General features: G+C 38.9%; 4 gene segments (V, D, J or C); 1 reads left to right on the forward strand and 3 right to left on the reverse strand.

Annotated features, from left to right (window-relative positions):
• Positions 1-5,866: 5,866 nt before the first annotated feature.
• LOC119795088 lies at positions 5,867-6,347 on the reverse strand. The segment is given in 2 exon segments: positions 5,867-6,189; positions 6,296-6,347. Coding segments are annotated over 2 exon segments (375 nt in total).
• A 4,847-nt stretch (positions 6,348-11,194) lies between these two features.
• Positions 11,195-11,605, forward strand: LOC119795089. The segment is given in 2 exon segments: positions 11,195-11,219; positions 11,274-11,605. Coding segments are annotated over 2 exon segments (357 nt in total).
• Positions 11,606-13,388: 1,783 nt separating this feature from the next.
• On the reverse strand, positions 13,389-13,869 carry LOC119795090. The segment is given in 2 exon segments: positions 13,389-13,711; positions 13,818-13,869. Coding segments are annotated over 2 exon segments (375 nt in total).
• Positions 13,870-22,061: 8,192 nt separating this feature from the next.
• Positions 22,062-22,683, reverse strand: LOC119795091. The segment is given in 2 exon segments: positions 22,062-22,384; positions 22,491-22,683. Coding segments are annotated over 2 exon segments (414 nt in total).

The following is a 22,683-nucleotide window of genomic DNA, read 5'->3' on the forward strand; positions in this document are numbered from 1 at the left end:
TGTGTCTTCTGTTGTCATGAAGGACAGCTGTCAGTCATCCGGTGTTCAACTCTCAGGAATATAAACTCTCCCAGAGCGCTGGAGCATGGAGCTGCTGATGTAAAGTGGCTCTATGGAAATAATCTGATGATGAATTATAATGATAAATGAGTGACTCATTGATTACCAACTTTGGCAGGGGAAGTGTTAGCCATTTATTTTTCATTTCTTTCCAGCTTGTATTGTCATTACACTGTCGCAGGTAACAATCAATGAAATGGACTCTCTGCATTTAACCCATCCCCTCGGGGAGCTGTGGGCTACCAATCATTCATTGTTTACGCTCTAACAGAATCTTTAGCCTGAACTCTGAAGTTGAATTTACCGTTGATTAAACTAATCTAACCAAATGAAGAGAAACTAGATTTAAAATCTATTTCTGGTTTAACCAAGCTGCTAATCATCTAATATTGAACTCATTAGATTTTTCTTATTTTTATTTGCCATTGAAGTTATGTTGATTATTCAGGTAAAATTAAGGCTATAAAAGATTGCATCACTGTTCAAAGGAACTTCTTTCAGAGGATGAAGTTAGCTCTTAGCCAAGAGAGATACATCATTATCTGATTGTTGTGATGGTTTTCCTGCATCTATACCTATCGATAAATCTATCATATTGCCATTTAATTACATTCTTTTTTGTTCAAAGTTTATTAAAATATTCAACCTTATGAATGACCTTAAAACTACCTGTAAATTATAAATGTTGATATAAACTATTTACTGAAAAGTATTTGTGAGAAAAGATATTTACAAAGAAATGACTGTTACACACTGTGTTTGTCTGTGTGAGATACAGATGAAGTTTCAGTTCAGTCTGGTTGAGGGAGGTTTTTGTACGACTGTTTTTCACTGTGTGAACAGATGCTGACTGTTGATGTAATGATAACTCTGACAGTAATAAACTGCAGCATCTTCAGCCTGAACTCCACTGACGGACAGAGTGAAGTCAGAGTTTGATCCACTGCCTGTAAAACGACTTGGAGTCCAGGAGTCTCTAGAGCTAGCAGCATAAATGAGGCGCTTGGGAGTTTGTCCATCTTTCTGTTGGTACCAGGCTAAATGGTTAGAGCCATGAACATTCTGACTGGTTGTACATCTGATGCTGAAAGATCCTCCCAGATAAGCTCTCACTGCTGCAGGCTGAGACACTGTGACCTGACCTCTGGACACTGAGGACACAGAGACAAAAACATCAAGCAGCTTCATTGTTTGTCAGCTTCATTTCAGAGGGACAGATGTTCATAGAAGAGAAGAGTTTGATTCTCTGGACTTTACCTGAGAAGCAGCAGCAGAGGAGAGTCCAGATGAGGACGCAGATCAAAGTCATGTTTTTGATGAGGAGGATTTCTGTGTATTCTGTTGTCATGAAGGACAGCTGTCAGTCATCTAGTGTTCAACTCTCAGGACTATAAACTCTCCCAGAGCACTGGAGCATAAAGCTGCTGATGCAAAGTGGCTATATGGAAATACTCTGAGTCCAACAGTTATTCAGATTCATGTATTTAAGGATGCATTTATGTTTTTCTCCTCATTGTATTTTTTATTTGTCTGACATATCTCTGTACACTATATTTCTCTCTTTTTCTTTAAAAAGGTTAAAAGTAAAATTTTAGAATTTCTGTATCCAGATCATGTCCGCCTGAGGCCTGTGTTTCTGCCTCTGGATTGCTAGATCGGCTGCCAGCTTCTGCTCTCCAGTCATCAAGCTTCTGACTGTTAACTGCACCTATCTGTTATGCTATTTCCTACATACAAGCCCCTGTTGATCAGAGCAAAACCTACAGTGAAGAAGGTGAGGGTGTGGACTGAGGGGGCCTTGAAGGCACTCCAGGACTAATTTAAATCCTCTGACTGGAACATGTTTAAAGCTGCAGCAACATATGACAACAAGATCAATATTGATCAATAAGTCATGAGTATGTCAGCCTAAAACAACAAACGCATTGAAGATGTCAGCACCACAACAAAACATCATCATCCGGGCCAACCAATGACCCTTGATGACTGAAGAGGTGCGATAAACCCTAAAAGCACGGAACTAAGCCTTCAAGGAGCAGGCACTAGGCCTAGATAGAGTGGGAGCAGAGAGGCAGGACACATATGCAAACACAAAGAGTCAGTCAAACACAGTCATCATATTTCTTCCTTAATGCTGATAGATAAGCATCTTTATATCCACACTATGCAGTAAATTATCCACTTCTTGAGGAATAATAAGTTTTGTTCTTACACTAATTTGAGATTCATGATTTATAGTAGCAGCCATTCCCTTCCTTGTCAAAAGCCAGGGGAGTGGCAGCCCACTTCCCTGCCGCTCCCAGCAAAATCCCCTCTAACTTCCAGCCACTTGCCTTCTCCTAGGCATTTATATTTTTTTACTCTGACTCCACCCTTCCACTGAATTACAGGATCTGATGAGGAGATAATGCTTCTCTTTAGATTAATGTCCACAAATCATGACTGAAAGAATATTTTAGTACAAAGATTGATGTTTAAAAAGGAATTGTAGGGGACCAGCCAAGGAGCAGCTAAGGGACCATCAAGGAAAATGGGGAAATTTTGAATGGCTAATACTGTATATCGTTGAGGAAACATGTTGCCTAGAGTTTTTTTCTTTAAAGGAGTATATAATCCTTCAATAATCGTTAAATTAACGATACAAAAAAATAAGCAAATAACACTTGTCTTTAGTATTTATATCATGCAGAATTAGTATTGTATACTAACTTCAAGTTAGTATATGTAGGTTGTCATCAAGGCAATGGAACAGCACCTGTACTAGGGGCTATTTAAAGCACCCTTTGCGGCTCATTGGAGCTTTGTCAAAAATGTATGAAAATGGAAAAAGATTTTTTTGTTTGTTTGATTTAATAGGGTGTACAAGAGGTCAAAAAATTTATTATGTTTTCCAATGTTGTAAAAATGTTTATCATTTCTATCAACCAATATCTGAATCATAGACTGCAACACACAGCGTTTCAGTGGGGCTCGGTGCCAGGCAGGTGGCTGTTGTAAAGAAAGCAGCACATGTGTCTGTGGCCATGAATCCCAAAGGGAAAAAAGGAAGATAGCTGATGAGAACAGAGGATTCAAAGAAGAATGGACCAAATAATTTGCTTTCATTACTAATGCAGAAGGATTGCCTTCATGTTAACTTTGTAATGAGAAGTTGTCAAAATAATAAAAAGAATAATTTGAAAGGTTTTTCCAGGGAACGCATTCTAGATAGACAGCCGACCACCGAGTTGGGAGTGAAAAATAAAGTGTGATTGCAGAACTTCTGGATAAATTACAGAAGATTAAAGAAAGATTTAAGAAGGGGATTGAATCTCCAAGCTCCACTATTGCTGCTAGTTTTGTTGCAAGCATGGAAAACCGTTCACAGATCAAACAGTAGGGCTCCTATGCAGGTATGAGAACTTCCATTTTTTTTCCCATATCCTCACAACTAAAAATAGCACAAAAAATCTGATGCCTTTATTGTAAATCTATAATTCCTTCAATGCAAAAAACTGCACTAATATTGTAATGGAATCAAAACTTGAGGCACCAAATATCATACAGCAGAGTAATCACATAATGTGACATTTGCTCCAGAATGAAAACTAAATAATGAATGGTTATTATATATTTAAGGCCATGCAATCCTTTTGATAGTGGGCTAATAAACTTACTGTAGAGCAAGTGTTGCCCTACCAGGCTTTTAAGACTTACATTTTTGCGGCTGGATGGAGTTTCAGTTCAGTGTGACAGAGGGAGGTTTTTGTACTACTGTTTTTCACTGTGTGAAGACCCCACCGCTATGATAACTCTGACAGTAGTAAACTGCAGCATCTTCAGCCTGAACTCCACTGATGGTCAGAGTGAAGTCAGAGTTTGATCCACTGCCTGTAAAACGACTTGGAGTCCAGGATTCTCTAGAGCTAGCAAGATAAATGAGCCGCTTGGGAGTTCCTTCATCTTTCTGTTGGTACCAGGCTAAATAATTAGAGCTATACACATTCTGGCTGGTTCCACAGCTGATGCTGACAGATCCTCCCAGATCAGCTCTCACTGCTGGAGCATGGAGCTGCTGATGCAAAGTGGCTCTATGGAAATACTATGACTCCAAGAGAGACTTTACATTACTAAGATGAATGACATTATGCATTTCCTAGTTTTTATTTTCATTGTATTTATTGAAATTGTACAAAACATAAATGTGATTATCTCATTAAAATGGGAAAAACAACCAAAAAACAAAAAAAAAAACTAAAGAAAAGAAAAAAGAGAAAACTTAACCAGTCCTATGAGAAACATTTTGTTTTTTCATGTATTTCAACAAAGGTTTCTCCATGTTATTCTTGTTTATCATTTATTTTTCTTGCTATTGTTTTCATTTTCCTGCATCATTTTTTGCCATTTTATTACTTAAGAACAAATTAGCCAGGATTAGCCATGGACCAGTATAAAATTATGACAGTGAGATTATGATGGGTAGGGCTCTGCTAAAAACCAGGCCATCTTCACGTGTGTAGCCAACAAGGTCTTCCCCTCAGACTGTAGTCTGTCCTGGAAGGTGGAGGTCATCAGCAGCAAAATACCTAAAATGTTCCTCTTTGCTTTTTAAGTTTCAATATTATTAAATGGTTCTTTCCACATCAAATGCTGCAATATAAATTATGTACTGATTTAATTACCTTTCAAGCAGAAATCTTGTAGTAAAACCATTTCATGTAATAATTTTAATAAACACATTCTGGATAATGTTATTTGGGTTTTAAAATGTAAAAAGATACATTTTTTTAAGACAAAGTCTAAGCTCCGTGCTTTTCCATGTTTAGATCTGCCTTTTAGAAACAGTTTATTAAATAAATCTTGGTCTTGGACTTTGTGTTTTTGTACAATCCCATGTCTTTCTCTCTATGAATAAATACAGAGTAAATCAAGAGGATCAGAAAAGGTGAATTATCACCACAGACGAATTAATCACAAACTGTTGTTGACTTTGCTGCACTGGCTTCAACATTCATACTGTGGCAAATAACCAGATTGATAATTGTGTTTTACTTTTTTAATATTTCTATCATAAGATATCTTAGCTATAGATGCCTCAATAAGTCCTCATTGACAAATTAAAATTGTCTTTGAGTTTACCAAACATTAAAAATGCCTTTCCGTGTACTAGTGTGCAGATAGCTCTTAATCTTCTCTCTGTTCAGTCTGTAAATAAAGTGGCTGTTTAACAGGGTTTGGATCTTGCTGTCTGGGATTGCAAGATTGTTGTAGATTGTGGTGCTATTTATTATTTTTCCATTTAAATTTGTATCCTTCTCTTTTTTTGTCTTACTTTTTTTTTACAGCTAATTCCACGTAGTTGTAAACCAAGTAAAATCAACAGCATGAGCTTTGGAGTAGCAATGTTGCAAAGATGGATGTTCATTTTATATTTGATTTAAGGCTACTTATTCTGGAAATCTAATTGAAATACAGATCAAACAAAAGTCAATGAAATTATATTTTGTTAACTTTGGTCAAAGTGTTTATAAGGTGAAGGACAACTCTTCTAGCAGGTTTGAACATGAAATTATACCCTTGATTTGCATTTCTGCTTATCTGTATCTGTGACCATCAAAAGAGTAGTCTGGAAATATGACTAAATGCACATATAAAGGTGTATCCACCTGAAATTGTACAGCAAAGACGCACGGTGTAGAAGTGAGTATAAATCTAATGTAGAAAAGACACCTGGAATGGCCAGATTTACACTACATTTAGAATCTGTTTTCATTCAGCAGGAGTTTCTGTTCTGTCTGATTGAGGGAGGTTTTTGTACGACTGTTTTTCACTGTGTGAACAGATGCTGACTGTTGATGTAATGAAAACTCTGACAGTAGTAAACTGCAGCATCTTCAGCCTGAACTCCACTGATGGTCAGAGTGAAGTCAGAGTTTGATCCACTGCCTGTAAAACGACTTGGAGTCCATGAGTCTCTAGTGCTAGCATCATAAATGAGGCGCTTGGGAGTTCCTCCATCTTTCTGTTGGTACCAGGCTAACCGGGTAGAGCTATACACATTCTGACTGGTTCTACAGTTGATGGTGACAGATCCTCCCAGATCAGCTCTCACTGCTGCAGGCTGAATCACTGTGACCTGACCTCTGGACTCTGAGGACACAGAGACAAAAACATAAAGCAGCTTCATGGTTTGTCGGCTTTATTTCAGAGGAACAGATGTTCATAGAGGAGAGGAGTTTGATTCTCTGGACTTTACCTGTGAAGCAGCAGCAGAGGAGAGTACAGATGAGGACGCAGATCAAAGTCATGTTTTTGATGAGGAGGATTTCTGTGTCTTCTGTTGTCATGAAGGACAGCTGTCAGTCATCCAGAGTTCAACTCTCAGGACTATAAACTCTCCCAGAGCGCTGGAGCATGGAGCTGCTGATGCAAAGTGGCTATATGGAAATAATCTGAGTCCAACGGATATTGAGATTTATGTATTAAAACATGCATTTATATTTTTTCACCTATTGGATGTTTTTAATTTTATATCGCTGTATGTTACTTTTTAATGGTTATTTCCATTACACAATATATACATTTACAAAATGTTTAGGAATGTTTTGTGCCTCTAAAATCTTTTCTTTCCTAAGGTTATTTGGTCATTATTTTTTCATTTTACTTTTTACGAGGACACAGATAGATAAATATTTTTTTTATTTCTACATTAAATTAAGGGTTACTATGTAGTTTTGACTTTCTACCATTCCATAAAATACAACCTTATTTATATAGCACTTTAATCTAAGTTTCTAAGTCTTATCTAATATCTAAGTTGAACAAAAACTTTTACAGTATAAGTTAAAGACAATATTTGAAATTTATGGTCAAATGAAACAGTTACCAGCTCAGATACACAAATATAAATATTTGAAATGGCCAACATTTCCGGATGTGCAAAAGGTTTTGACAAATGGGTGGTTTATTTTTTTGTTTGTTTGTTTGTTTTATTTAACACAGCATTCTGAGGATCATGTTTTTTTTTTGTTTTTTTGTTTTTTTCCAGGGCATTTAACGTAATTCAGCCTGAGTTACTTTGTGAGAAACTCCAGAAGTGTCAGGTTGAGGAAACAAAAATTGCCTGGCTCAAATATTAAGTCACAGATATTTGCTCTTCTCCTGTTTTGGCCACTCTGACCATTCCAGAAAGATGTGAGTCAGCTCAGAATAAAACCATAAAAAACACAATAACAAGCAATTAAAATCCACTGTCTTTATATTGTTATGACTAGTGTTGCACCGATACCGATACCAGTATCGGACGGGGCCCTAAAAATGGTGGTATCGGCGAGTAGCAACAAATAGGGTACTGTTACCATTTTGAGAGCCATAAGTTTATTCAACTATTGTCACCCACTCCTGTTAGGCAATAAAAAGTTCTACTGGATTCACTTTGTATTAGATTTTTTCCTGCTTCACAAAGGTACTGTAGGCAGCAGCTTGACAAAACCATGATGGCAATTATTTTACATTATTATGGTATCGGTATCGACCGATACTGCACAGCCAGGTATCGGGTATCAGTATCGGGGCCAAAATATGGCATCGGCGTAACACTAGTTATGACGGGCTTGTCTAGGTCTAGTTTAAATTAAAATTTTCAAATAGTATTCTATTAGTCTTTGTAGGATTTTATGCAGCCCTGCCTTGCTACAATCATATTGTAATGGCAATCTCTATAGTTATTAGTTTGAAAGCACTGTGCTGCAGTATTGCAAAGATGTGTCCCTGGGGACACCCACTCCCAAGTAATCGTAAAAAGCAATTTCTGAGGGAATGCAAACATATATTGAGATTTTCAGTTAGAAAATGATGTAATGATAATATATTACATTTCTGTCAGTAACTCCCTATAATTATGACACTGTACCTCTAAATATAAATCTATCAGTCGTATAACATTCATATATTAATGTAATTCTCTACTTTTGCCAACAGTTTGCTAACAATCAGTGGCGGCCGGCCCATAGGGGGCGCTGGGGCACCGCCCTCCCTGATAAGAAGAGAGAAACGTAAAATATATTTTTAGAAATTAACTCATAAATGTCAGATTTACTCTCTAGACTGTGTACCTATAAGCAAAACAAATTATATAAACTACATTTCCCTATCTACTGTCATTAATTTGTGGATTTCCACTGACAGACTCCTACCGTCTCTGTTCTGGGGGCGCTGATCAGACAGCCCCACATTTGCAGAGAATCTGTCAATCATGTACTATTGCTAGGTGAACTTAATGGCCAATCAGCGTCTTGGAACTTTATGGTCTTGGGGCTCTGAAAATACTGCTCTTTAACAGGCTTCTGAACCCAAGCGCAGGTGCAGACAATTAGAGGGAAGATGGCGAATGTAACGAACGAGATGCAGCTTCCACCAATTTCGGTGAGATCCTTATTTATCTACCCGTTTGCCAGAAGAACATCCCTGTTGTAGGATATGAAAATTTCATGTCATGGTTATTGTGACTGTGACGAATCCACCTCGTCGCTTAAAACAACCTCTCTAACTTTGCGCGCCACACACACATTCCTGTTATACTGTGTTTGTGAGGACCAATACACTCGCGCTGAGCCCAGTAGCTCCATGAACTTAAAACACACAAGCTGTTCCTGGTTACCTGCTGGCGTATTGAGGGTGCACACTTAATATTTCAGTGGGGTTAGCCGTGTGTGTGTGTGGGTGTGTGGGGGGTGTGGGTGTGTACATGTTTATGCTATGGGGACTTGTCATCTTCAGTCTGGCTGCGTCTTTGCTGGGTTCAAACCCAGTTTGGTGTAATTGAATAAGTCAATGAATCTGTGTAAAAGAATTAAGTTGTAAAAATTATTTGTTTTTGTACATCAATTGTTTGTGGAGGTAATATATGGACAAAACTGATTTATGAGAAGAAATCAGAAATAAGAGAGCCTGAGGGTAGGGGCTTAAACTATTTAATGAGGGCTGTGGGAAGAAGAGCGGCCATTTCTGTTTCTTTGTTACATTGCTGGTAACTGGAGAGAGGCTGAGGCCCAGAGTATCTTGTAAATGTTTAGTTTCTTTTGCACCCTGTTTTGAGTTTTTGAGCACAATAAATCACCAACACCGGTAACCCGACTGAGCCTGGATTCTTGGAGGCCAAAGAACCCCGTCACAGTGACCCAAATCATCACTGTTACTGTTATTATATAGTAAATTAAATCATTACTGTTAAATTGTATGTATTGTCCAATTGTTTATTTGAATTCTTATTCCGGATTAGTTGGAGACATACACTAGGCTATATCAGCCCCACCAAAAATATTTTTCACCAGCCGCCACTGCTAACAATATTATGAATATTTTTAGTGGTCAAGTCAGATTCTTGACTTGATTATAATTCTATGGTACGAGCTTAATTTGAGTGTGATGGCAAGTAGACCTTCCAACCTCAAAGTTTTCAAGGACTTCATCAAAAATAAATCTTTAAAATATTGCTGAAAAGTTACTGTTCAGCAATCTACAAAAGGATCTGAAAAAAGTAATACTAAATGCAAATGTCATCAAAACCAAAACTGTTGATAATACGGCTGTACAGTGGTGTGGTTGTTTAGACTGGTGCCTTACATCAACATAGTTCTAGCTTTGGATTCCAGTCTGGGCTTTTTCTGTATGTAATTTCAATGTTTTAAAAAAAAAACTGCTGTAGAAAATAGTCCATATAATCCCAGTTGGGTTAACTGGGATCATTAATATGTCTTTATTAGAGTATTTTACTGTGTTGCCTGGTGATTGAGTAGTGACTGGTCCATACTGAACTTTACTTCTGTTCCCATGGATGAGAGGGTAAAGATAACTGATAAATACTTGAATGGTTGTCAATAATTTTTCAACAATTTGTCAATAATTTGTCAATAATTTGTAACAGGCCAATTGTTAATATAAAAAAATTACACAAAAATATATGAAAGAAAATTTAGAGGCTACCTTTTTTTCACAGACCCATAGTTGCCTGAGGTCTTAAACTGTAGAAACAATCAGTTTCTTTGGTAAACCCACATATCCAATTGAATCAAATTAGAAAGGCATACATTATCATCAGCTTTTTGGCATGTTTCTAATAGGAGCCTTACAAAATAATTTAACAATTGTTAACAATGATCTTACTGATTGATGATTGCCAGACTGATCAGTTTCTTAAATCCAAAAGCAATAAAAATGCAAAAAGAAATAACAGAACTAATTGGAATACTTTATAGGGTTTAATTATAATTCTATTTTATCAAGGTTTAATATTCTCATGTTTGAGAAAGGTTTTCATCCTGTAGAATTTGTTTGTGTCAGAGTCAGACAGCCGTGTCTTTAACAATCTGAGGTTTTTGTACGACGGTTGCATTAGTTTGTATCAGTGTGGTACACGTTCGGTGGAGGAACCAGACTGGATGTTAACTGTAAGTACAACTAAGCTTTTCAAGATTAGTTTTCTCTCTGATGTCATTTTTTAAATGGTTTTTGTTAAGAGGAAAAGTGTATTTGAGGGGATTTACTTGTTATTTATTTATTTAAAAACTTTGATGACGGAGTTGCACTAATAAGATGAGTATCAATACTTGTTAATAGTTTCCATTCAGAAAAGAAGAAAACTGATAACCAAAACTTAGCAGTATAAATATCTAAATTATAGTCATGTTTTACTATTCTACTGTCAGATTGAGTATGTTTTATAGAACAACAACTTTAACCTCTTTTTTCTTATATTTTATATTATTAAGAAGCGGTGTGTCACTGGATGTAGTTTAATTTCAGTCTCATTTATGTTTTCTCTAATGTTTTGATGACAGTTTTTAAAGTTTTTGAAATTGTCTGAAATCTTTTTTTACTTAAATTTAATATTTACACTACTTAAAAAAAAAACAGAGTCTCTATGTGGTTGTTTATTTAATTTTTGTAATTTAAATGGAAGTAAAAATCTTCTCAACGCTGTAGAAAAAAGTTGTTATTATGAGATCTTACAGTAAAGTGGGCATATCATTAATTTCAAAAAGCAGGTTTGTTGAGAACACATGAAAAAGAATCCAGAAAGAAATGTCGGTTGTTTTATATTTGATACTGAAAAATGTCTGTTGTTCTGGTTGAGCAGTGGTGCATTTGCGTTGCAATGGTTACAAAACCAAGAACGAGAAGTGAAACTTAAAAGACTTTAATCTGTGACTTTGCGTTTTCTTGTCTCTCTGCAGTGGGTAATGTTCGCCCCACCGTGACAGTGCTGCCCCCCTCCAGTGAGGATCTGCAGCAGGGGAAGGCCACCCTCATGTGTCTGGCCAACAAGGGCTTCCCCTCAGACTGGAGTCTGTCCTGGAAGGTGGAGGGCAGCATTAACACCTTCACCTGGGAGGAGAACAAGAGCAGAGGAGTTATGCAGAAGGACGGCTTCTATAGCTGGAGCAGCACCCTGAGGCTCCCTGCAGACCAGTGGAGGAAGGTGGGCTCTGTGACCTGTGAGGCCACCCAGGGCTCCCAGACTGCAGTCACAGAGACACTGAGGAGAGACCAGTGCTCCCAGTACTGAGTTGGAATTGTTTTTTTTGTTTTGAAACTGTTATTTTCTTCTATGTTCTTTGAGATATATTCATAACTTTCCTTCATATTAAATACCTTGCTGCAAAGAAGAACGTTTCCAATTATGTTTTGATTTGATTTGTTTATTTTAAGCAGAAACCGTGTAGCAGAATGTTTAATAGAATATTTTCAATAAAGACTTTCTGAAAGGATTTTGTGTTATTTTGTGAATTAGACAAGAATTGAGATGCACTCTTCATTTCATATGGATTCCTGCTTTGCAACATCAATGAAATAAAAACAAATTTTTTTGTTGCATCCAGAAATTCCATCTTCATAAACAGTAAGGGATGCAACGACAATACAGAGACACTGAGGAGAGACCAATGCTCCTAGCCATGTGCTGATTCAGTAAAAATAGCTTTTTTCTTCTACTTCAGACCCCTTCCTTTAAATTTGTTTGTTAGGCTTCATCTTTAGAATCTTCTTTCTTGTCCAAAATTTCAGTTTCCTTTGAAAAACAATAAAAGACAATTGATTGCTTCTGCTTTTCTTTTAAATTAATTTATATTATATCAACAATAAATTACTATTATTCTTAGTCGTTACCTTTTCAGACAAAAAATATTTTCCACAACAACTGCTGAAGCTGATATATCAGGTTTAGATTAACATTGTTTTTGACAAGATTTTAGGAAGGCTCCTGACATACATCTAAAGACACACGAGCACCAGACAGATAAAACTACAAAACATAAAACCAAAGGAGCACTTCATATAGGAACAAACTGGGTTCTAGGTTTTGTATCATGTAGTCACTGAAAGAAGAGGTTTAGTTAGTGGAGACCTAAATAAAGTGGATGTCAGGTTGCAATGAGTGAGAGAAACTTGTTCAGGGCTGAAGGCAGAACTATTGCATTGGGTGAAGGAACAAATCTTGATGCCAACCAATGATTCCAAAGATGGAAAATGCATGTTCATTTTATATTTGATTTAAGGCTTCTTATTCTGGAAATCTAATTGAAATACAGATCAAACAAAAGCCAATGAAATTATATTTTGTTAACTTTGGTCAAAGTGTTTATAAGGTGAAGGACAACTCTTCTAGCAGGTTTGAACATGAAATTATACCCTTGATTTGCATTTCTGCTTATCTGTATCTGTGACCATCAAAAGAGTAATCTGGAAATATAACTAAATGCACATATAAAGGCGTATCCACCTGAAATTGTACAGCTAAGATGCACAATGTAGAAGTGAGTATAAATCTAATGTAGAAAAGACACCTGGAATGGCCAGATTTACACTACATTTGGCGGTCCTGTGCAGGTTTAAATTATACGTTTCGTAGACATTTGAAAATACATCACTTGACATTTCATTCTGCACCTTCATTAGAACAACATCAGACTAGCTAATGCCAGCTAAAAAAGATGTCATAAGGACATCTGATTATGGTTTAAAGTAAATGCAAGTAGAACATGAGAATTGCTCTCAGCCAAGAAAGATTTATCTTGTTCTTAACTTCCTTCATTTTTTCCTAAATGGGGACATTGACTTTCAACCCTACGTCAGATTTGGTCTTGAACAAGAAACCACATTTTCGAGGTGTATTAAAATATTCTAACCTGAACAAATTCTGCAAAACCAGAAACAAACTCCAATGTGCACTAATTATCTAAATATATCAGTGATTGTATGTGTGTCTGAGTTTAGTGATCTGTGTTAGAGTCTGTTTTCATTCAGCAGGAGTTTCTGTTTTGTCTTTAGGGAGGTTTTTGTACGACTGTTTTTCACTGTGTGAACAGATGCTGACTGTTGATGTAATGATAACTCTGACAGTAATAAACTGCAGCATCTTCAGCCTGAACTCCACTGATGGTCAGAGTGAAGTCAGAGTTTGATCCACTGCCTGTAAAACGACTTGGAGTCCAGGAGTCTCTAGTGCTAGCATAATAAATGAGGCGCTTGGGAGTTTGTCCATCTTTCTGTTGGTACCAGGCTAAACGGTTAGAGCCATAAACATTCTGACTGGTTGTACATCTGATGCTGACAGATCCTCTCAGATCAGCTCTCACTGCCGCAGGCTGAGTCACTGTGACCTGACCTCTGGAGTCTGAGGACACAGAGACAAAAACATAAAGCAGCTTCATGGTTTGTCTGTTTTATTTCAGAGGATCAGATGTTCATAGAGGAGAGGAGTTTGATTCTCTGGACTTTACCTGAGAAGCAGCAGCAGAGGAGAGTCCAGATGAGGACGCAGATCAAAGTCATGTTTTAGATGAGGAGGATTTCTGTGTCTTCTGTTGTCATGAAGGACAGCTGTCAGTCATCCAGCGTTCAACTCTCAGGACTATAAACTCTCCCAGAGCGCTGGAGCGTGGAGCTGCTGATGCAAAGTGAATCTATGGAAATACTCTGACTGACTCCAAGACAGACTTTAGATTACTAAAATGAATTACTTCATGCATTTCTTACAAATTTTTCTTTTAACCTCCAAAACTGTGCAAAACATATGTTCGATTATCTCATTAAAATGGGAAAAACTGACTCAAAAAATGAAAAGAAAAACAAACAGAGAACTTAACCATTTCTATGAGAATTTTTTGTTTCTTTTAATGTATTTCTAAAACTGTTTCTCCAAGGGATTTGGAATTATTATTTATTTTTCTTGATGTTGTTTTGATAATGCATCCATCTTCATGTATCTAGCCAACAAGGGCTTCCCCTTAGACTGGAGTCTGCCCTTCAGCCAAAGAGTGCCGCATAAGGACGGCCTCTACAGCACCCTGAGGCTCCTTGCAGACCAGTGGAGGAATGTGGGTTCTGTGACCTGTGAGGCCACCCAGGGCTTCCAGATTGCATTCATAAGCCCCAATTACACTACCCTCCAAAAGCGATCAGTGTCGAGTTCAGACCGAGCTTGGATAAGTTAACCACGTCGAGCTTGCTTCCTTACAACTATTTACACATCAGGTTAGCACGGTTCCTTGCCTCCTAGTGACGATCTACGGTACTACTGCTCTTGAGGATTCTCTAGCATACTCTAGATACCTGGTTTCTTTCAATTTCTTGTATCATATTTAGCTGATTTTGTGGGTGGCGTTGGAGTGACTCCTATTGTTGGTTATATGCTGCCATCCAGAGGGCATCAGAATCTATTTCAGCTCTTTGAGCTCTGGCAAGAAACTTACTAATGTGTATATGCTTCATTCAGACCACAAGCCATGGAAGCAGCAAAAGCATCTGGTTTACATGCAAAGGTAATCATCATGTGCATTGAGGCGCATTAAAAGGTCTTGCAGGACGTTTCGAGCAACAGAAGTAGCTCATCTATATGCTTTAAAGCAGCTGAAGCGGTGCCCCATCAGCGTCTGAGGTGTGTGACGCGCTTCACAAGCAGCAGTTGCTGGAGTTGGAAAAATTTACCTTTTACTGCTCAACGCGCCACATCAGCTAGCAGGGAGACAGACACAGCACTGCTGATGCAGACTGCTATGATCACTCCTCTGAAACAGTTTATAAACGTCTAAAAGAACTTAAAATGTCAAAACTCGCCATCAAAATATCTTTGCTTTTATTATGCTGGTGTGTGCAATTTTGGTTACTTACATGAAAACCGCTAACATCTCCTTCCAGCCACCACGAACAGTGGTGGAAAACCTCCAAGAGGCAACCGGGCCAGAGGCTGCTGTTGCTGGTACAGGAGTTTTGTGCTGGTCTGACAGCAAAATAATATTTGAAGGCAGGATCATAATTTTGATCAACTGACTGCGCATATGATGTTTTCAGCTGGATTTTCTCACTTGAAAATATATTAAAACTACTTTTTACCCACTGATCACTGCAAATATAGCAAAACTGCTCACTGCCATTAAACACAGGAGCAACAGAAGCATCAGATGCATCTGTGCACACTTTACTGGACGTGCTTCAGGAGTGTCAAGAATGCTCAAGACGCGTGTGTGACCATAATGTGTACAAGCATCAAAAATTAAGCAGCAGGCACTTTTTTGCTGCTCAAATCACGTTGTAGCATTAACACCAACTACTGGAATCTGACTGTAAGGAGATGACGTGGTCTGCTCATGCACTCTTTTTTATCACAGAACCAAGCCACAGCTGAACCGCTCCGAGCCTTTCTGTTGAACTAGTACTAGTTTAGTGTGTTTCAGTTGTGTCTGGCACATACCGGCTCCGTTTGGGTGCCATTTACACACAGATATCTCGGTTACTTTGCTCCAACGGTTTCAAAAGGGTAGTGTAAATGGGGCAACTAGAGACACTTTGGAGAGAACAGATCTCCTAGTCTTTAAGTTCATTCACTTTTTTGTTTTTATAATGCTAATTTTACTTTGCACTTTAAGTTGAACTTTAATTATGAATAAAGAGTTTGTCTAAGATTGAATGCTTCAACATAATTGCTGATTTGGTTTGATTGCTTTTTAATCAAAAAACCTGCTGCAGAACCGTTTTTAATTCAGTTTATTTATATAGCACCAATTTACAACACAACTCATCTCAGGGCACTTTACAGTTCACCAGATCATCCAGTCAAATCGATTCAAAGTTTTCTATCTAAGGAAAACAAGTTGATTGCATCGACTCATTGATTCAAATGCAATCCCTTACACTACGCATGCTTGTAGGGACAGTGGAGAGAAAAACTCCCTTTTAACAGGAAGAAACCTCCACTAGAACCAGGCTCAGTGTGAGCGGCCATCTGTGAGGCCAACTGAGGTTCAAGGAGACAGAAGCAGAGATACAAAAAGCAACTGTAAAAGGGCTCCATCCAGGAAACACAGCCAGAAAGACAAGCTCCGAGCCAGCTCGCATGTCAGAGGATAAAGAGATCACATCCAGGGAGTCACAGTCAAAGAAACAGGACTACACCTCAAAAAAAGGCCGATATCCAACATCTACCGTATTTTCACGACTATAAGGCGCACTTAAACGTCTTTTTTCCCCCTCAAAATGTGCGGTGCGCCCTATGGTGCGGTGCGCCCTATGTGTGTTGTAACTGCGACTTTTGAGACCACCTCATTGAGGAGATGATGAAAGAGTGGCTGAATGTAAGGAGACCGGCTGTTTTTTTTCCACTCATCACCATTAATCTGTAACTCCATGCGTGCCCATCTCACAGCTGATGTGAAAAACATGGGGAAACAAATTAACCCTGTGCTCGCTGTTCAACCGCTCGACATCGGTGTGAACCGGACCCAGCAGGTGCAGCAGAAGCAGCGAGGAATAACGTGTCTGCTGGCTCTGTTCTTCAAGCTTTTGCAAAAGCAGGCATTATTTCTGAGGAGCCGCGCTGCACGGAAAGTGACTCTGACAGCGCAGAAGGGGAAACTGGCATGTCTGATTTAGCGCAGCTGTTTAATTCAGAAACAGAGGATGAGGACTTTGATGGGTTTGATTAATACTTTGTAATAAATACATGAATAAAGCACAATCATACTCAGTTTTGCTCCCGCTCTATTTTTCTACCTGAAAACTTAATTCAACAGCAGGCTCTGGTCCGCGCATCCGGACTCACCTCCGCAGGTGTTTTTTCATCTAAATAATCTAAATCCTTTTAAGTGAGAAAGTCCACCTGAAAATTTAATCATTGCAGTCAGTTCATCCAGATTATTATCCTGCCTATGTTTTAAGTTAATTTATGCGTCAATAAATTGTATCAGAGGAGTAATCACAGCCCTGTGTCATCAGCGATGTGTCTCTCATGGCCAGCTCCCAGGTTTGAATAATACTTTGTAATAAATACACCTTGCAGCTTTATTTGCTGTGATCAGTGGGAATAAAGTAGTTTTAATATGTTTTTAAGTGGGAAAATCCACCTGAGAGGACATGTACCTGTATATAAAAAACGCGCCCTATAGTCCGGTGCGCCTTATGTGTGTGTTAAATACAGAAATGGGACACATAACTGAGAGTGCGCCTTTTAGTCCGGTGCGCCTTATGGTCGTGAAAATACGGTATAAACAAAGGTGTTGATGGCTAACCTGACAACAGCCAGATGCATGTCTCGCTCCGCCTAGCTCCACTCACATACATCTGGGAACCCGCTCATTGAAAGTGATTTCCCCAACCAAATTTATGGTCTGTCCAATCAGGACGCAGGGCGGGTGTGTCCTGGAGTGGAGAAGCGACCGTGAGATTCCAACAACAATGGCGGCTCGCATTGAGGAAGCAAGCGTTAGCATTGATGCTGCTATTTCTTCTGTGTTGTCCAATCTATCTGATATTGTTTCATTAAAAGAACATCAGAGAACGGCTTTGAAGGCTTTTGTTGGTGGAAACGATGTTTTCGCCCTTCTCCCGACCGGATTTGGCAAGAGCTTGATCTACCAAATGGCTCCTCCTCTCACAGCGTCACGGGTTAGCTTCGGTGTGAGTGGTTGAAATAGCACGTCAATAAAGATGACAGACAAGTGGCTTATCCAATCATATGCAAGGAGTTTTGATAAGGCCCAGCCTTCAGTAAAGGCAATTCCTATGGCGGGTTCCCAGATGTATGTGAGTGGAGCTAGGCGGAGCGAGACATGCATCTGGCTGTTGTCTGGTTAGTTGATGGCAGCAGCACAGCTGATATTTCTCTCCAGGATGGAGTCACAGCCAAACAGAGGTTTATGGGATATTTATGATAAACAACTTTTGGAGAATACTCTTTAACAAATCATGGTCTTGGACTTTGTCTTTTTGTAATATCCTAAAGTTGTTCTATCTTTGATTAATGATTGAGTAAATCAGAAGGATCAGAAAAGGTGTTTACTGCTGATATGGCTCCAACATTTATACTGTGTGAAATAACCACATTTTTAATTGAGGTGTTTTTTATATATATATATATATTTATCATAAAAGTATCTTAGCTATAGATGCCTCAGTACATCTTCATTGACAAATTTAAATTCACTTTTGAGTTTACCAAAGATTTTAAATATCTTTCCATTTAAAAAAATGCAGATAGCTTTTAATCGTCTCTGTCTGTTCAGTCTGTAAATAAAGTGTCTGTTTCACTGTTTCAAACTGGCTGTCTGAGACTTGGACCAAAGTTTCAAACATCTCTCTTTAACTTTTGTTTGATCTGTAGTTTAACTGGATTGAAAGAACAGATAGCTTCAAATCAAATATAAAATAAACATGCCTTTTCAAAACTGGTGATCAAAACAAAAATCTATGCATATCGATAATTTTGCAAAATAAAAGCCTCAGCCATATAAAGTGTTTTATCAGTCCTGAGTTTGTGACCTACTCATCCAAATATCTGTGCATGCGTTAAAAGATTTGAGGCCTGTATAATTATATAGTTATAGCGCAGTAACATATCCCACTGATAGCTCAGGGCCCCAACAGCTATATCACCCCACACCATGCATTAGAATTTGAATGATTTATCTTTGGTAGCGAGCTGTATTTAAAGCAAACTCACTTATATAATAGATAATAAACTCAGTATTTAATATTCCATTTCTTGACCAAAGATTTTAATTTTAATCTTTATAAAATGTAATTAATTTGGGATATACATCTTATTGTTTTATTGTGTTTAGTCTTTTTATCTGGTAAATATGATAAATGCTGTTTTAAAACCATTTGTTTGCAAGCAAATAAATAAAAAGGTTTTGTTGCTCTTGGTATTTGCATTCAGTTAGCACTGACAGCCTTTAGTTATGTTTCTATTCAGTCTCACTGAACACAAATTGATCATTGAAAGGTTACGCTCTAACAGAATCTTCAGCCTGAACTTTGTTTATGATAAAGTGAAGTCAAGGTTTAATTTACCGTTGATTAAACAATATTAACCAAATGACAAGAAACTAGATTTAAAATCTATTTCTGGTCTAACCAAGTTGCTAATCATCTAATATTTGGCCTACTAGATTTTTCTTATTTCTAATTGCCGTCAAGGTTATGCTGATTACCGTATTTTCACGACCATAAGGCGCAACGGACTAAAAGGCGCACTCTCAGTTATGTGTCCCATTTCTGTATTTAACACACACATAAGGCGCACCGGACTATAGGGCGCGTTTTTTATATACAGGTACATGTCCTCTACTACCTTTAAATAGCTCTACTGCGTATTTAAAAATACAGCGGGGGCAAAACTGAGTATGATTGTGCTTTATTCATGTATTTATTACAAAGTATTAATCAAACCTGGCAGCTGGCCGTGAGACAGACACATCTCAGATGACACAGCGCTGTGGTCACTCCTAAATTAACTTAAAATCCTGAAACCTGCCGACGGAATATGTTCGCTTTTATTGCCGGTATCCTGGTGCCTGCAGTTGAAATTATTTAGATGAAAAACACCTGCCAGCAGCCGCCGGTGAACCTGCTGGAGGCTGCTGATGAAGAGATTTCTGCTGTCAGCGCACCGCTGGTATGTGGGGGTCTGAGCGGCTCCGACAGAAATAGATAATCTGGATGAACTGACTGCAATTATTAAGTTTTCAGGTGGACTTTCTCACTTAAAAACATATTAAAACTACTTTATTCCCACTGATCACAGCAAATATAGCTGCAAGATTTAGATTATTTAGATGAAAAAACACCTGCCAGCCACCGCGCTGAAGAGGAGGAGACGCGCCCAGAGGCTGCTGTTGAATTAAGTTTTCAGGGAGAAAAATACAGCGGGGGCAAAACTGAGTATGACTGTGCTTTATTCATGTATTTATTACAAAGTATTAATCAAACCTGGCAGCTGGCCGTGAGACAGACACATCGCAGATGACACAGCGCTGTGGTCACTCCTAAATTAACTTAAAATCCTGAAACCTGCCGACAGAATATGTTCGCTTTTATTGCCGGTATCCTGGTGCCTGCACTTTAAATTATTTAGATGAAAAAACACCTGCCAGCCACCGCGCTGAAGAGGAGGAGATGCGCCCAGAGGCTGCTGTTGAATTAAGTTTTCAGGGAGAAAAATACAGCGGGGGCAAAACTGAGTATGACTGTGCTTTATTCATGTATTTATTACAAAGTATTAATCAAACCCATCAAAGTCATCATCCTCTGTTTCTGAATTAAACAACTGCGCTAAATCAGACATGCCAATTTCCCCTTCTGCGCTGTCAGAGTCACTTTCTGTGCAGCGCAGCTCCTCAGAAATAATGCCGGCTTTTGCGAAAGCTTGAACAACAGAGCCAGCAGACACGTTAGTCCATCTACAATCCATCCGCAAACGGTGGCGTAACTTGCCCGGCGCTGCCTTCCACTTATCCTGAAACTGTGGTCTCTGCCGGTCATCCATCGCTCCCACGCCGCTCGCAACCTTACTTTGAAGGGCCGCTTCACACCGATGTCGAGCGGTTGAAGTTCCTTTGTCAGACCCCCCGGGATAACGGCGAGCACAACGTTCATTTGATTCACCTTTTTTTCACATCGGCTGTGAGATGGGCACGCAGCGATGGTGATGCGTGGAAAAAAACACCTAGTCTTCTCAGATACACCTGCCTCAGCCACGCATCCACCCAGCCTTTTTCATTTAATATCATATGTCATCAGAGCGCTGTGTCTGTCTCGCTGTCAGCTCCCAGATCTGCTTCTCTGATTGGTTGATGCGGCGCGTCCAGCAGCAAAACTTCAATTTTTCCATCTCGAGCAGCAGCAGCGCGTTGGCGGCGCGTCAGATGCTTAAACGCTCCCGACGTGCTGCACCAAAACGTGCTGCGGGACCTTTTGCTGCACCTATACGCGCGTCAACCATTGACTTTGCATGTAAACTCGCTGCTTCTGCTGCACCTGCTGGGTCCGGTTCACACCGATGTCGAGCGGTTGAACAGCGAGCACAGCATTCATTTGTTTCCCCATGTTTTTCACATCAGCTGTGAGATGGGCACGCATGGAGTTACATATTAACAGCGATTGTGAGGGGTGGAAAAAAAAAACACCTGGTCTCCTTACATTCAGCCACTCTTTCATCATCTCCTCAATGAGGTGGCCTCAAAAGTCGCAGTTACAACACACATAGGGCGCACCGCACCATAGGGCGCACCGCACATTTTGAGGAAAAAAAAAGACGTTTAAGTGCGCCTTATAGTCGTGAAAATACGGTACTCAGGTAAAATTAAGGCCAAAAGATTTGCACCACTGTTTAAAGGAACTCCTTTCAGAGCCTGAGGATAGCTCTTAGCCAGGAGAGAAACATCATTATCTGATTGTTGTGATGAAATTCCTGCATCTATACCTTTCTATAAATCTATCTATAATATTGACATTTAAATGCATTCTTTTTAAATGATTTCTATCATGTTGTTCAAAGTTTATTAAAATATTCAAGAATGACCTTAAAACTATCTGTAAAATATAAATGTTAATGTTAACTATTCATTGAAAAGTATTTGTAAGAAAAGATATTTGCAAAAATTGACTGTTACACTCTGTGTTTCTCTGTGTGAGATTCAGATGGAGTTTCAGTTCAGTCCGATTGAGGGAGGTTTTTGTACGACTGTTTTTCACTGTGTGAACACCCACTGGCTGTTGATGTGATGAGCACTCTGACAGTAGTAAACTGCAGCATCATCAACCTGAACTCCACTGATGGTCAGAGTGAAGTCAGAGTTTGATCCACTGCTTGTAAAACGACTTGAAGTGCCTGAGACTCGACTGCCAATGTAGTAAAAGAGCAGCTTGCGAGTTTCTCCTTCTTTCTGTTGGTACCAGGCTAAATGGTTGTTGTTGTAAACATTCTGACTGGTCCTGCAGCTGATGGAAACAGATCCTCCCAGATCAGCTCTCACTGCTGCAGGCTGAATCACTGTGACCTGACCTCTGGACTCTGAGGAAGCAGGGACACAAACATAAAGCAGCTTCATGGTTTCTCGGCTTCATTTCAGAGGGACAGATGTTCATAGAGGAGAGGAGTTTGATTCTCTGGACTTTACCTGTGAAGCAGCAGCAGAGGAGAGTCCAGATGAGGACGCAGATCAAAGTCATGTTTTTGATGAGGAGGATTTCTGTGTCTTCTGTTGTCATGAAGGACAGCTGTCAGTCATCCAGTGTTCAACTCTCAGGACTATAAACTCTCCCAGAGCGCTGGAGCATGGAGCTGCTGATGCAAAGTGGCTCTATGGAAAT

Source organism: Cyprinodon tularosa, unplaced genomic scaffold (genome assembly GCF_016077235.1).
Source record: "Cyprinodon tularosa strain WSP-4 unplaced genomic scaffold, ASM1607723v1 ctg5, whole genome shotgun sequence".
NCBI classification, from domain to species: Eukaryota; Metazoa; Chordata; class Actinopteri; order Cyprinodontiformes; family Cyprinodontidae; genus Cyprinodon; species Cyprinodon tularosa.